This window comes from Typopeltis vanoorti, chromosome 1 (genome assembly GCF_054136105.1).
Source record: "Typopeltis vanoorti isolate ZY-2024b chromosome 1, IOZ_Tvanoo_1.0, whole genome shotgun sequence".
NCBI lineage: Eukaryota > Metazoa > Arthropoda > Arachnida > Uropygi > Thelyphonidae > Typopeltis > Typopeltis vanoorti.
In genome coordinates, this window is record NC_143549.1 from 123,345,086 (window position 1) to 123,362,228 (window position 17,143).

The 17,143-nt window shown below is 34.5% G+C and overlaps 1 protein-coding gene across 2 annotated transcripts in view; it reads left to right on the forward strand.

The window, feature by feature from the left end:
- LOC150110378 (zinc transporter ZIP10-like) overlaps window positions 1-14,217 on the forward strand; it is a 194,735-nt gene extending 180,518 nt beyond the window's left edge. For both annotated transcript variants that reach the window (XM_090399110.1, XM_090399120.1), the window contains exons 11-12: window positions 368-555; window positions 13,215-14,217. In XM_090399110.1, the coding sequence (XP_090255236.1) occupies window positions 368-555; window positions 13,215-13,361 (335 nt within the window). In that variant the 3' untranslated portion in view covers window positions 13,362-14,217. The remainder of the gene's footprint in view (window positions 1-367; window positions 556-13,214) is intronic.
- Window positions 14,218-17,143: the final 2,926 nt, after the last annotated feature.

Below are 17,143 nucleotides of genomic sequence, written 5' to 3' on the forward strand. Positions count from 1 at the left end.
CATCCTCATTTATTTAGTATTCAGGTCGATATCTAATAACATGACACACCACAAGAAAGTGAGGATTAGGCATAGGACTGATAAAAAATTAAAATAAAGTGAACCTTCCTATGATATATCCTTTGACTAGATAGACCTGAAGTAATATTAATAATAACCAATGCTTGAAGTAAGGTGAGGCATTGTCTCACTTTTTTCTCTGGATTTCTGGAAAGATTTTAAACCATTCCACTTCCCTATTTTTATTTACTATTCACAGAACTGGAGAGTGCGATAGTTTATCTTAAAGGAATATAAGTAGTCCACTTCTTTTTTGCTCTGTAAATGCAAGCATTAGTGTAACATTCATTGTTTCTGTTCACTTCAGGTGACTTTGCCATGCTTCTAAAAACTGGAATGAAAGTCAAACAGGCTTTGATGTACAATCTGTTGTCTTCTGTGCTTTGTTTTATTGGCATGACAATTGGTGTTGCCCTTGGTAATCTCAGCAGTGCTACAATGTGGGTATTTGCTGGAACAGCAGGGATGTTTCTCTACATTGCTCTGGTTGATATGGTAAGCAAATATGATTTATAATAAACTGTACTTCTGTATTTGTAGATATAAATTTTATGCATGCAGTAGATCATAATTAAATATACAATATACATGTCCAGCAAAATATAAGCCAGTAAATAAATATCTTTTTATAAATTAGTTCGTTTGGTGTTGTCATTACTGTTAAAATAAGTTATCAGTAATGTTCACCACTTAATCTAACAGATAAGCTTAGGTGTTGATGGTTATTCATGACTTATTTTTCACAGTATTAATGGATGCTTTTTTCACCTACCTAAACAGCCAATACTCCAAAATTCACTTCACAGTAGAAAAAGAATCAAATAACTGTTTACCATTTCTTCACACATTAGTCACCTGCCTTTCAGATGGATCACTATCTTTTTCTATTTACAGAAAGCCTACACACACACACACACACACACACACACACACACACACACACACACACACACACACACACACACACACACACACACACACACACACACACAGGAAGATACCTACATAAACAATCACATCATCATCCAGTCCAACAGTACGCCATTTTAAAAACACTTACACACAGAGCCAGAGCCATTTGTTCTAACGATACAGCTCTGACCACTGAACTCCAATACCTGCGCCATACGTTCTTAGCCAACGGCTACAATCCCTACAAAATAGATAAAATACTACATAGGCCCATTACTCTGCCCTCCTCTAACACACAAGAATACAACATGACCATTTCTATCCCCTATATCAGAGGTACATCGGAAAAGATAGCCAAAGTATTGTTGAAACATGGCCTTCACACCACTTTCAAACCTCATGTCAAGCTGGCAACTCTGATCCGCTTGCCTAAGGATAAACTTCACCCTTTAGCACACCCAGGAATATATGAAGTTCCGTGTGACTGTGACTTGGCCTATTATGGGCAAACAGGAAGATCAGTGAACATCCGCCTGGAAGAACATGAAAGATACACCCGCTACTATTACTATGGCAAGTCGGGACTGGCAGACCACGCTTTGGACACTCCTTCACACAGGATTAGATGGAGGAAAACGAATGTGCTATTTAGGAGTCGTTATAGATCTGAAAGATTATTTTTTGAGTCAGCAATGGCTTTGAAGAATTCTCCCAACCTTAACAAATGTGGTTGCATTAATTTGCCAAAAATTTGGGAGATGGTTATCCTAAGAAAAACTCCTGAATAACTGCTGTTTTTTTTTTTTTTCATTAGAGGGTGCCAAAAAAAATAGGACTTGAGATCTTTCGTCTTTTGCAATTATATTGTTTCACTCACTTACTGTTGCCTTTACATGTGTGTTGTGCTCTGATGATGCCGAGTAGAAAATCAGCGAAATATAAGCGTTAATAAAACATTTTTGTTGATAAAAGTGTTTGTGGTGTTGTTAATACTGTGAAAAATAAGCCATGTTCAACACTTAAGTTTGTCTATTAGAATAATGAAATATAATGTAATTTATCATGCATGATTAGAATAAGTCATAGAAAAAATTCAAAATTATACACAGCTTACACCAAATATCTTTCTAAATAATGAATCCAAGAAAATATTTTCTAAATTGTCAAACATACTTTTAGATTTTTGTATCATCATTTATTAGCCAGTTGTTATCATATTCTCTGATTTTTTTTTTGTTTCTTTTTTTTAACTTTGCTATATTACAAGAATCTTCTACTCATATAATTACCTTTTGCTTCAGAGCCAGGTGGAGTATGAGGGAAATAACAATGGCTATAGGAAGGCTGGAAATACAATGATTTTTCTGTATACAAATGCTAGGAGCATTAGGAATAAAGAGAATGAGTTTATGGCATTGATTGACCTAGTCTCTCCAGAGCTTATTGGTATCAGTGAAACTTGGTTAACTGAGGAGGATGTTCTAAAATGGATAGAAATCAAAGGGTATAGCATATTTTGGCCAGATAGGGGAAGGTGAATGTGGTGATGGTGGAGTGTTACTCATGATAAGAGATGAATTGTACACTCTCAAGGTGGAGAATCTCAGTGAAAATAATACCAATGACTTTGATGGTATATGGTGTATAGAGCAAGATATTTAGTGAGATTTTGCTACAGGCCAAGGAATATAGATGGTGATGAGCAGAAAATGTTTAGGCAAATTAGTTTGGCAAGTGCAAAGTGAGTGATCATTATCGGGGACTTCAACTATAGATATTAACTTGGCAGAGAAGACAGCATGCAGTAATAAGGGAACTGAATTTTTGGATTTCTTGTGGGACAACTATCTTAGAGAGCAAGTAGTGGAGGGAAACACAAGGATCAAAAGTTCTGGATTTGGTCATACCATCAGAGGATCTGATTGTGACTGAGATGTCATATTTGCTTCCCCCCCACCTTTAGCAAAATGACCATGTAGTCCTGACTTGGAGGATGAATAAACATGAGGAGGTATCAAAACAGAAGAAAGTTATGTAGAATTATAAGGCAGGATTATGACTATTATAGACTTAGAAACCAGCTTGCAGCAGTGCAATGGATGAAAGAATTTAAAGGAAGAGGGGGGTCATTAGTGCATGGGAGATACTCGAGAAAAAATTGTTGACAGCAATAATAGATTGTAAACCTTCAGAGAAGAAAATAAAGCAATTTGGAGTCAAAAGGATAATAATAATGATAATAATAATAATAATAATAATAATAATTATTATTATTATTATTATTACAGCAAAAGTCTGAGAGACCACAACCAAGAAAACAAGGCCAACAACAACATCGATCCTAACTGACAAACAACTCCAAACTCCAATCTGTATATCCGAACACTGGACCCCATACTTTAAAAATCTTCTACCAGAAAAGGAAAACAAAAACAGAAAAAAACTACAAGTTTCTGTGGACTAAGGATTCACAGATATTTATGAGAATAAATATCTGTGAATCCACTTGAAATGTGAACACTTAAGTTTATATAATTAAAAGAGAATCCGATCTAAGCAGTCTACCAATATAGTGCATTAACTATCCCTACCTTTAAGAGCAAAATTTAAAATTATCTCTAAAAACTATAACGTGGAGATCCCAAATATAAATATAAAAGTCTTTGACTCTGAAGAAATGGACAGACATTTCCACAAATACCGACTTTACCATTATACACACAACGAGAATGAGTCATAAGAAATGTCAAGAACGTTAAGCAGTGTTATCAATGTAAAGTGTTATCAAGAACTGGTTAAGCAGTGTTATCAATCAATGCACCTTGATGAACATAGATGTACTAATCCTGACCGAAGTTGCAACAAATGACACAGAAGCTTATGCATACAACACAATAACTATAGCCCTACACTTTATGCAGACCAAACACTGTGCGGTTAGCCTAGTGGCTGTGCGCTTTGCAACATATGCCTGGGGAAGGAGTGTCCTAGGTTCGATTCCCGTTGGTGACGTTAGGAGCTGAAAGATCTTCCTCATCCATAGCCAAGTTAGTCGGTCTTGGGCGTGGACAGGGTTTTTATTCTGACCTCTGGAATGTCGAGTATGAGGAAAGATTGAAAAGATGTAATTTGCAGAGTCTAGTGGAGAGAAGGAAGAGGGGAGATATGATAGAGACCTACAAGTTGGTAATGGGTTGTTATAGGATCAATGGTGGAGAAGTTCTACAGAGAATAGTGGGAGATCAGGGGAGAACCAGAGATCATCCCTGGAAACTGTATAAAGAGGGTGTGAGTAGGGGAGTGAGAGGCAGGTTTTTTTCATGCAGAGTTGTGAGTGATTGGAATGCCTTGTCTGAGAGTGTGGTGTCTGCAAGGAGCTTGAATGTGTTTAAGACACGGTATGATGAGATGTGTGTGAGATAAAAGGACCTCCTAGATGAGTCTTTGACTCCATGAAGTCTTGTTTAATAATAATAATAATAACAATAATAATAATAATAATAACAAAAGAAGAGGTGGCATCATGGCATTTATCAAAGAAAAATACAATGCAATGGAAAAACAAACTCGTGTTGAACATGCAGAAACACTAATATTGAAAATCACAAATAACGACAAACATAGTATCAAATAGACGACAAACATAATACAGACCCCCCACACACACACACATAAAAATCCACTCAGCTTTCTGCACAAATTAGAAGCATGGCTAAAAGGCATTGAAACACATCCTAATAGGAGACATTAATATAAACACTCTAGACCATTTGCAGGCGTAGACTTCTGTGGCTAATTGGTTCAAAAGATATATTTCGATGATTACACCATATTTTTTTATTATTCAGTTATATAAAACACTGAAATAATAGTTCCCGACAAGTTTTGTAAATCGTAGGATTTACATCTTCAGGGGGTAAATAGTATAACTTAAAGTTTAAACAAGAAAATTAATAAATACAAATCATAACCGTCTGGCTATTCATAAAACTCAAATAACAGAATGCAGATATAAAACGTTATTGATGTTGAACAATACTGGATGATGTCACGTGTTCTTGTTCTCGTTCATACAGTCCGAGCTCAGATTGAGGTAGATTTTTTATTAGAGCTGACCACACTTGATGGAGAATTAAACCGTGATTTTTATTGCATTGGGTTGGGTTTTTTAGCATATTAGCAGCTTCTTTAAATTTTCTTATATAACTGTTGTTTTCTATGTATGACATCGTCGTTTTTTGCCAGAGTACATCCATGTCCAGTGGAAGTGGTATGGAAAGCAAGACCCGTTTTTTGTTCTCTTTTGTATTGTACGTCTTTTTGGTGTTCAGCCATGGTTATTTCTCCAGATCTTCCTGTCTGTCCTACATAGCAAATCCTGCAAGAGCAATGGATTTTGTAGACTCCTGGTTTTTTAAGAGGATGATGAGGTGGTTTTTGGTGGATGTAGGAATCTTGAGATTTTTTCCATAGGAAGGAAGGCTACTTTTATGTTGTGTTTGTTCATTAATTTGGCTAGTTTATCTGTAACATTTTTGTAACAACACCATAAAATTCACTTTAGAACAAAAAAAAAATAAAAAACTTCCTTTTCTGGATATTCTGTTAGAAGTTAATGAAGAAAGTAAACTCTCCTTCTCAATATATGGGAAGCCGACAAACACTGGAAGATTTCTAAATGCAACCTCACACCACCATCCTTCATAAAAAATAAGCTTAATTAAAACTCTTCGAGACAGAGCATACAATATCTCCAGCACACAAGAAAGATGTAATGAAGAACTAAAATACTTAACACAAATCCTCCAACAGAATGGATATGAAACAAAAACCATCACGAGAATCCTTAAAATGCCTCCAGCTAACAACACAATAAAACAAGATTACAAAAACGCAATCTTGCTTCCTTATATCAAAAATGTTACAGATAAGCTAGCCAAATTAATGAACAAACACAACATAAAAGTAGCCTTCCTTGCTATGGAAAAAATCTCAAGATTCCTACATCCACCAAAACCACCTTATCATCCTCTTAAAAAACCAGGAGTCTACAAAATCCATTGCTCTTGTGGGATTTGCTATGTAGGACAGACAGGAAGATCTGGAGAAATACGCATGGCTGAACACCAAAGACATACAATACAAAAGAGAACAAAAAATGGGTCTTGCTTTCCATACCACTTCCACTGGACACGATGTACTCTGGCAAAAAACGATGATGTCATACATAGAAAACAACAGTTATATAAGAAAATTTAAAGAAGCTGCTAATATGCTAAAAAACCCAACCCAATGCAATAAAAATCACGGTTTAATTCTCCATCAAGTGTGGTCAGCTCTAATAAAAAATCTACCTCAATCTGAGCTCGGGCTGTATGAACGAGAACAAGAACACGTGACATCATCCAGTATTGTTCAAAGTCAATAACGTTTTTTATCTGCATTCTGTTATTTGAGTTTTATGAATAGCCAGACGGTTATGATTTGTATTTATTAATTCTCTTGTTTAAACTTTAAGTTATACTATTTACCCCCTGAAGATGTAAATCCTACGATTTACGAAACTTGTCAGGAATTATTATTTCAGTGTTTTATATAACTGAATAATAAAAAAAAAAATGTGGTGTAATCACTGAAATATATCTTTTAAACTCTAGACCATGAACTCCCCAACAAGAGAAGGAATACTCAACAATTCACTAACACAATCATGCATTGACCATAATCAACATATGGGCTCCTATTAACATATGTACCTCATCAGTAATTAACACCAAAATCGCCGATGACTACTTTATCTCAGCTTCATTTCATTACGCACTTTCTCCTCCCCACAACACCACAAAACTCTACAAAACTCCATCATATTAAAGAGCATTGTTGACAGACATTGTTGACAACCTTATTAAAAATACAGACTGGAATTGCCTGCTCAAAATAAAAGACCCTGTAACTTTATATGAGAACTTCCAACTAATGTTCACAGAAATATACAAAAAAGCAACAAAGCCTACACAAACAAAGTGGCAAACAGGCAATAGCCCATGGATAAATAGCGACATTCTAAGTAGTATTACTGTAAAAGAAAATCTATGTGAAAAAACTAAAAAAGTCACCCAGTAACACTCATTTACAAATATTACACAAAAAAAAAAAAAAAATCAACTAACAACAAAAATTCATTGGGCAAAAGGACACTACTGCTTTCAAAAATTTACAGAGTATAATGACAGTATGAAGCAAACAAGGGCTACACTTAACGAATTACTAACTCAACAAAAGAAAACTTCAGCACAAGATTTTATTGCAAAAATGCTTTGGTCAGGATATGAACCAAGAGGAACTAGCAGACTCATTCAACCACACCTTCACAAATAATGTCAAAGAACTAAAAAAAAGATAATCTACCAATGATTGACAAAAAATTACAAACACAAAGTTAACAGCAAACTGTGTATTTTCTACCTGTAACAAAACAGGAACTGAAGGAAGTGCTCTTACAGCTAAAACCAAAGACCACTTCTGTAATAGACAAAATAAGACTCATACACCTTTTAACACACTTTGAACAAATAAATCCGATACTTCTGAGACTCATGAACATAATATTCGACACTAGCATTATTCCACAACAACTAAAAACTGCGATAATTATGCCAATTTACGAACAGCAAAAGAAATGATACGCAGAACTATTACATACCAAATTGCTAACGTACCAGTCATCTCCAAAATTCTTGAAAAAATAACACACACTAGACTACAAAACTATTTACAGAAGTACAGTGTTATCTCACAGAACCAATATGGCTTCAGAAAGCAAAAAGCACCATCACCTTATTAGAAGACATTGCTGATGTCATAAACAAAGCCCTCAATAAAAACAAGTACACTGTCCTTATACTTCTTGACTTAACCAAAAGCTTTCGATACAATTGAACATGACATACTGCTGCTATACTCATTCGGAATAACTACATACCTGGTTCAGGAACTCTCTCTCTCTCTCAAACAGAACACAAGTAACAAAAATAGGAACACATTACTGCCAGGATATACAAAAAAAAACATGGTGTCTCACAAGGTGCTATATTATCACCTACTCTATTCAACATGTACATTAATGGCATTCCTAACCTGGCCACATGAAGTCAAATATATCGGTACGCAGATAACACCACTCTACTAGCAGTCAACATAGACATCAACATGGTTCTCTCCAAAACACAACAAGACCTAAATGAAATCACAACTTACTGCTACCAAAACTCAATATAATCAACAGCACCAAGACAGATGTTAATTATACGTAATCTGAGAATCATGTGCCCTGCACCACCATCACTACACTGTCTCACACACACACACCTCTGCATTAACAACAAAAATAGCTGCCCATGTCCTGAAGTTACACCCATAACACATGCAAAATACCTTGGCCTTTGAATAGATTGTCACTTTAAATGGACAAAATATAGAATACTTATGTACTAAACTCTGCATCATCACAGCAAAACTATTCCAAGTAGAAGACATGATTCCATCTGACAAAAAAAAATTCCTATATCATGGTATTTGCGAATCTACTCAGGTATGATATAACAGTCTACACAGACACATCAAACAGCCACCTAACAAAATTAGAAACATTACATACGAAAATTGTGTCAACAGTAATTTGGAGGTCTCCTATACAACAGCCAATATCCAAACCGCTTATGGGGATACACAGAAATAATGCTACTAAGGAATTACTTCACCCTACCGTAACAACAGAGACACATATCACATAACTCGACCCACAACAACTCTTTATATCTCTAGACCCTTCAACAACTCATATGGTTTTTTTGTGAGATATCCACACTACTCAACAACATACCAAGAAACTTAAAACACATAGACACCAAATGAGTATGAAGCATTCCTTCTGTGAATCCCAAATTTTAAAATCTTCCACTTTACTTATATAACTTTGCATTACCAAACTGAAGCCTTTCGGCACTCTTTATTTTAGTAAAAGTAAGGTTTTAAAATTTAGGATTCACAGAAGGGATGCTTCATACTCATTTGGTGGAGTTATACTGGAAGAAGTGGAGGAAGCAAGAGATCTTGGAACACCCACAGGAAGAGTGCACTTCCTGAGAGTGGCGAATGTGCAGACTGTGGTTGATTTTAAGGAGTGGTTTGATAGACTTTGTGTTCACTAGTGTTGACCTCCTGCGATGGGTCTTGTGACTCCATGGGGATCAGGAAGATAATCATAATAATAATAAAGATTTATCTCATCATGACAAGAATCGAACCTAGGCCTTTTCCAACCAAAGGGTGTGACATACTATCGTTCTTCAAATTGCGCTACAATGGTATTTTTTTTTCATTTTTATTAATATTATATATATACAGGGTGTTCGGGATAAATTTGACAGTTTCGTAAGGAAAAAGAAAATCTTCTTTGTATCTATTAAATTTAATGAATTGACAAAAAAACATTACAGGCAGAGTTAATTACAATACTATCAACAAGATTTACTCAAAATAACCACCATTAGCATCGATCACAGCTTCAATTCTGCTTCGGAACCTCGAACAAGCTGATGCTACAGTCTCCCTGGGAAGGGCCGCAAAAACTGTTTTAATTTTATCCATTAACTGGGCTTTTGTATTACTGGAAGTGCGATTGGTGTCTTTTTCAACTGCGCCCCATACAAAATAATCCATGGGGTTAAGGTCTGGGGAGTTTGGAGGCCAAACATTTGGACTGGTGAAGTCGTAGAAATTTTCAGACAATCATTTTTGACTTTTCCCAGAGGTGTGGCAAGGGGCCGAATCCTGCTGCCATACATACGGCCTACCATTGGCTACCCTTGTTATCCAGGGCTTGACTACAGTTAGCAACTCCACGAACAAAGCCCGAATTCCAATGCCAGGGTTCTTCAACACCTGTTCCTGCAGATTTGCGAGGAATTCTGCTGTACGAACGCAATCAGATCGTCTGCTAGGGATCTTTCTTCTTGCTACATCCTCGTAGTCACCATTGCAAGTCTCTAGTTCATGCCTGATTGTTTTTACTGTATTCAGGGAGCATTGGGCAGCAGTCGTAATATCCTTATTTTGATGGCGGGCACGAATCATCATGATACAAGTTATTCTCTTCCATGATTCAGGTGGGTTCCAGCTATCCATCCTTTCTGACATCTTGTATATGAATGAAGAAGGGTCCAAACTTTTAAATGAAGAGAAGTGTGTGTTAATACATGTAACTTACGGAAAAATATAATTAATTATAAATATGTCAAATTTATCCCGAACACCCTGTATATATATATATATATTTTTTTTTTTTTGTATTTTTTATTTATTTTATTTTTTTTTGTATAACCCAGAAACTGTTCTAGAAACCAAACGTGGATCTTTTTCAAACTACATCGACCTCCAATAAGAAGTTCGGTGATCTAACACCAGGCTTCATCTTCACATCCTCACCTAATGACAATTACAAACATCCATGCTCACAACAGGATTCAAACCTAGAGACTGTTGGTTGAAACATGGATACACCACTATCACTCGGTCAATATCAGTTGAGGAAGCATATTGGGATATAGTCACTGATTTTATACAAATAATTGACAGATAAAAAGATTTATGTGTCGACTATCTTTTATTGCTTTTTAATGGCATTATCATCTATATACTATATTATTCTCAGCTTTTATCCACTCTCTACAGCTTCATTTTGAAAAGATTACATACTGTGTATCACATTGATAGCACTAGATTTCAAGAAATTGATAAGACTAGGGATTGGGATGTTGGACAAACAGTTGAAGTCCAGATGGCATATTGCAAAAGTTGGACATTGAAAAACATGCTAACAAGTAAAGATAAGAAAGTTATTTTCCCTCTTTATGAGGCCATGATTTGGCCATATCTTGACTACTGCGCACGGATTTGGTCACCAGGAGGTGGTCAAAAAATTCAGAGATGAGTGAGTGACCAAGGTGGTGACAGGTCTGGAATATTCCCTACGAGGATAGGTTGAAGGTTTGTGGATTGCAAAGTTTAGTTGATAGGTGGAAAAGAGGGGACATGATAGATACTTTTAAGATATTAATGGGATTTTATAATATTGATGGAAGGGAAATTTTTCAATACAACAAATAGAGAACTATGAGCCATCTGTGGAAATTGTGTAAGAGTGTGGTTAGTAGGGTGTGCAGACCAGATTTATTTACATGGAGAGTCATGAGTGAGTGGAATGGGTTGCCAGAATTGGTTGTGAGTTCCCTGATGGTGAATGGGTTCAAGGAGAGGTATGATAAGATTGGTGTGTATGATGGTTAATTTGAGTCTCCTACGATGAGCCTCTGGACTCCATGGAGATGCTGTAAAATAATAATAATAATAGTTTCCACTGCCATATGTGTAGGTTCTAGATATCAATCCCTTTGGTCATGTTTATCTGAATATCATCATCCCAACATTCCCAATCATTTAAATAAATCAGCTAAGAAAAAATATCAACAATATAATAATAATAAATCAACAATTAAAATAGCATACCATAGTACAGTGGCAACAAATTCAAGAACAGCCACTATTCTGTAATGGTGCTATTTTCATATTTTTAAAACAACAACAGTATTGCAACTTTCAGTGACTGGGATCAGAACTGACTCAGCCATAAATTCACACAGACTTTACATAATCTGATCTGTCAATAAAATGTTTCCTTGACTAAATTAACACTTTCCAAATTTGATGGTATTTATATACAGACCTATCTATATGGTATCTATATATAACCCTACTGTACTTTTTCCATAATTTTCCTGCCTGAGTGTGATGGAACATATGAAGTAAACAAAATAAAACCTGATGTATCAGGTTTTATTTTGTTTACTCATTTGCAACCTCTAAAAAAATATTGGTGGTCATCCTGGTAATAATTTTATATAATTTAATGGTGATGGATTTTTATACAACATGTTTTCATTTAATGATTCCTTTGGATTTTTGACTTTATGTACTTTCTCTACAAATCTTTCAGTCTTTATAATATTCCACATCACTTTAGACTTCTGAAAGCTTTCCCTTCCACTATTTTTTTTTTAAAAAGGTAGAATTAAATAATTCAGAAAGAAAGATCTACACCAGATGCAAGGCATTTGCAAAATAAATCTCTTTCATATTATTTTTTGCTCCTAACAAATTAATTTCCCAATCATTTCATTTTCCAGTTTGTCTTGATGATCAGTAGTATAAGGCTGTTCCATGATTTTGCACTTAGATAATCAGTGTTCATATATTTAGGAGCAGTATGAACTCAATGTCCAGAAAAATCCTAAAATAATAATAATAATAATAATAATAAATAAATAACTATAATAAATATTCAGTTATGTCATAGATATGAGTATTTACTAATGGAAAATATTGCATTCCTTATACGAGGGTGTTTCAAAAAATAAGGTAACATCATATGGCATGGGAGGAGATTTGAAAAGAGGGAAACAGTATTTGCAGCATTTGTTTCATCATACAGCCACATGAGTCACTATTCAGCAGTACCATCATTTGCAAGATTACATGGTAACTGGAAAAATAATCAATGTCAAGATGTGTAGTGATGTGTAGATTTCTGAATTCTAAGGATATTGCACCAACAGAAATTCATTGTCCACTGACAGAAGTGTATGGAGCTAATGTTATGTCATGTAAATAAATTTAGATCCAGTGTAATATTTTTTCTAATGACAGAACAAATACTGAAGATATATGCCACTGTAAATGGAGGCTATGTCTTTGGCCCACTTGAAGAAGCATCTGGCTGATAAGCAATTTGCAGCTGTATCATTGTAATTGATAATTTATAACCAGTGATATGTGCATCATACTGTCATATCTTAGTTTGAAATATGACATTAATGTCTTCTATCCATGGAATTGCATTCCTTGGTTTCACGTGGACACGTGGCATCAACACACGGGACAAACACGTAAACATCTTTGGTGACAACACAGAAAAGCAAATTGTACTAAAGTTGATTTAAGTGTTATGTGCACCTTGTATCAGATGAAGTACTCCACATGAAGATACTAGTTAACTTATTATTTGAAACACCTTCATACTTATCCCATTTTGTGTAAAGCACATATATTTTTTTTATTCTCACAAGTTTAAATCAAGGATAGTTGGGAGAATCTATTTCTTAATTGTCTCTGATATTTCTTTTCAGTTACCAGAGCTTGGATCTGCTGCAACTGAATCTTGGCAATCTAATTCTCATCACATAGCAATTCAGTTTCTTGGAATTTCTACAGGAATAACAATTATGCTTCTCATTGCTATTTATGAACATGATTTGAAGTATATGTTAAGCTGATAAACAGATAAAGGATGGAAGATATTTTAGGTCTGTTTCACACGTGGGACTTATATGGGCATGTCATCTTTAAATACGGTTTTTCTGTGATTGCACATTTTTGGACTACAATTAATCTGCACAAACTCCATACATTATTTCTTTGTGCAGTTATACAGATTCATCTAATAATGGTGAAGGAACATTATGAACAAAAAATATAGCAAGCAAGCAATTTTATCTCATCTCTTTATTGTTCCCAAATTTTTTTTTTTAAATCAGCAAAGAGATGGTTTCTACCAAAGAACAGTCATACATATTTTTTCTGCATATGCTGTATGTTTACAATGCCATTTATTAAATAATTACCACAATAAAAAAAAAAGTTATGTTATTTATATTGACTACACTTCAATTATGCATTTGATTATAAAAAAATACTTAAATTTGTAGGTTACCATATAAAGAAAAAAATTTAATTTATGCTACTTGTAAAGTAGAAATATTAGTTTATGTTAAAATCAATAACATGAAAGTTTAAATTCTATGAGTAAGTACTAACTAAGATCAGTAGATTTCTAGAATTTGAATAACTTTTTTTTAGAATTTGAACCTGGATGTGCATCCTGAAGCTTTACAGAAATATGTGATATGAAAATGTTTATATTTTCTCATTTTATATATTTGTTTTCTTCTTTTTTTTTTTTTTGTTTAAACCATGTATATTGTATTATGTTGTCTGTCAGTTTGCTCTCTGGAGAATCTTACACCAGTTCAAAACAATTGGTTCCAGTTATTTTACTATACTTCTTTGTCATACTTATTATCACCACAATACAAAGATCTAAAAAAATAAATAAATAAAGAATTGCCTAAATTGGTTTTTCTCTACTTTTTTTCAGGATTTGATAGTTACACTGAAATATTCATTTTTATGTTTTTCAAAAGTACTTCCATTGATTTTTTACAGTCATTGAAATAACTTTAAGTGACATCAGGCTTTTTTTTTTTTTTTTTTTTTAAACTTTTGAATCTTTCCTTGCATGTGGATGGATTGAAGACACTTCATCCCTCCCCATGGTATATATAACAAATAAAAATTAAAATTAAATATACAAAGTTCAGCCTTTCAAATTTCCAAATAAAATTTCTGTTGTTTGTGACTTCAATAATGTTCACACTTCACTGTCATGTTTTGAAATTCCAAGATGGACAGATAGATAAATTAAAGATATTAAGAAATTATATACTTGGTGTGATCCTTTATCCGAGTGTAATCAAATAAAGTTTGCACCTGAGTATTTTCAGTACTGGGGAAACTCGTATATAGAAGCTAATGACTTTACATCACTCACCTTAGTATCCTATAATGCAAAGCACATATCCTTATGGACATGTATAATGCTATGCATTATGGGAAGGGTCACTACCCAGACTGGTTTCGACCTTTATTGAGGTCTCATCAGTGACTTCTGTCTTACTTCAACCTTAGTATCACCCCTGGGTCTGGCTCCCACTGATTAGACCCCAATAAAGGTCGAAATTTATGGGAAGGGTCACTACCTGGTCTGGATAGTGACCCTTCCCATAATGCATAGTATTATACTTGTCCATAAGGATATGTGCTTTGCATTATGGGATACTAAGGTGAGTGATGTGAAGTCATTAGCTTCTATATATACGCGTTGCCCCAGTACTGAAAATACTCAGGTGCAAACTTTATTTGATATATGAGTTGCCCCAGTCCTGAAAATACTTAAGGCACAAACTTTGTTTGACTTGGATAAAGGATTAAACCAAGTATATAATTTCTTGGTATCTTTAATTTATAGTATAACAAGTGGAAAAACTTCCAACAATAGACAGATAGATAACAGAACTGGCTTCTGCTTTTTAATGTTTAAGATTTATAAATTTGTTAAGGTGCTGTTTGTAATCTGAATAATACAAAATTTAAAAAAAAAAGATGCTTTATTTTTATTGATGTCACATCATTCTACATATATGTCTCCTCCCCTCACAGTATTGAGTATCACAAATTCTAATACTTCTCCTCTTTCCCAAATATCCAAATCTGCATAATTTAAGAATGGTCCCTTATGAACATATATAAAAATTGCAGAAAACAAATGGCTTACCTACAAATTGCATTATCAAGTTATTTTTCATCTTTATAAATCCCCCTTCTCATAAGAGAAGGGGGATTTTTATAAATTATTTTAGTATGGAAATGTCTTTGAAATGAAATTTTAGTATGATCATTACTATAGTATGAAAATATTATTATCAACAGACCTCCATGGAGTCAAGAGACTCATCATGGAAGTTTCCACTCTCACATGCACAGCTCATCATACCTTGACTGAAATGCATTCACTAGTCCTGGGCCCTCTGGGGGCTCAGCTTCGGAACTTTTTTATGCATCAGGCCCGGACCCGGAATATTTTTCTGTTTTGTGACTTTTCTCCCTTTACAGTTGTTATTATCCAACAATTGTTTACAGTTTTGAATGTGTATATAAGGTCAGTATTAACATACGCCTGATTATGAATGCATGATGAAAGGGATGGAGAGGTTTGGAGTTTCTTGTAATGCGTTATCCTACAGCGATTGACAAGCAAACATTATTGCAGCATAGGGTAGCAGAATTTTGACAGACTCGTAGCGATATTTTGTTTTTTCTGGTTGGCAACACTGTCAGCAACCAACAATAGTACAGTAGATTAGCAGTTGTTTATTAGAGTTCATGATTGTGAGAGGCACAAAGAAAATCGTGTAATATTTTTGTGTTTATGTGGGCCTACTATTTCAACTATGGATAAGTACATGGTATCTTCTTTAAACAGAAAAATAGCTAGGATGACAGTGATAATACAAAATGAGTTTGTAATGACAGTTTTGTGTGTAGTTTCTGAAGAGAAAGAAGTCTGTAATGAATCCACAGAAACACACGATTCCCATCAGTTGCAATGTCATAATATTAATACATTGAATGAAAGGAAAGATCTGTATTTGTATTTAATGTTTCTGGTGGTGTGGAAGTGAAGGCCTGATGGCTTTAACTTCACCAGAATAAATCAATCAATAAAATAAAATAAAATGTTTTGACAATTTAGCAATAACCTCACATTTATGATCCTTACTTTAAGGGCACTGGAGCTTATTCATTTAGAATTTAACCACTGATCTCTCCCCTTGTATGGAGATTCAATAATTAGAGGTGTAGTGAATGAGAGGATACACAAGGTTTATTTTCCTGGAGGTAGAATGAGTAGAATAATTGAGGTGATGGATAGAGAACAAAAGAGTTGGTAGCAGGAACAAATGACTTGGTTGGAAACAAGGAGAATGTAAAAACAGATATCTAGAAGTTGTCGAGGAGAATAAAAAATAATAGTGTGGTAAGAAAGGTAGGCAGCATGTTGCCCAGATATGACAGTGATGAGTTTAGGTGGAGAGCATAGATGAATGGTATGTTAGCCAAAATGTATGAAGAAAAAGGAGTGCAATTTTTAAATGTGTGGGATGAGTTTTAAGGCTGAATGGAACTGAATATAAGTGATGGACTGTTTTTGAATGGTTTTGGTGTGAGTCATCTGGAAGGGAAGTTGCTGGAAGGGAGAATAATGACTACTGAGAATAGATCTGAGTAAGTAAGAAGCAATGGATTTTTTGCATTTTTTGAGTGTTGTTAGATAAATTTCATCACCTTTAACAAAAAAAATAAAAAAGTTTACTATCACAGCCTTAGTCTTCTAGCATTCGAGATATAACAAATGATTATATCTGAAATACTAGAAGGC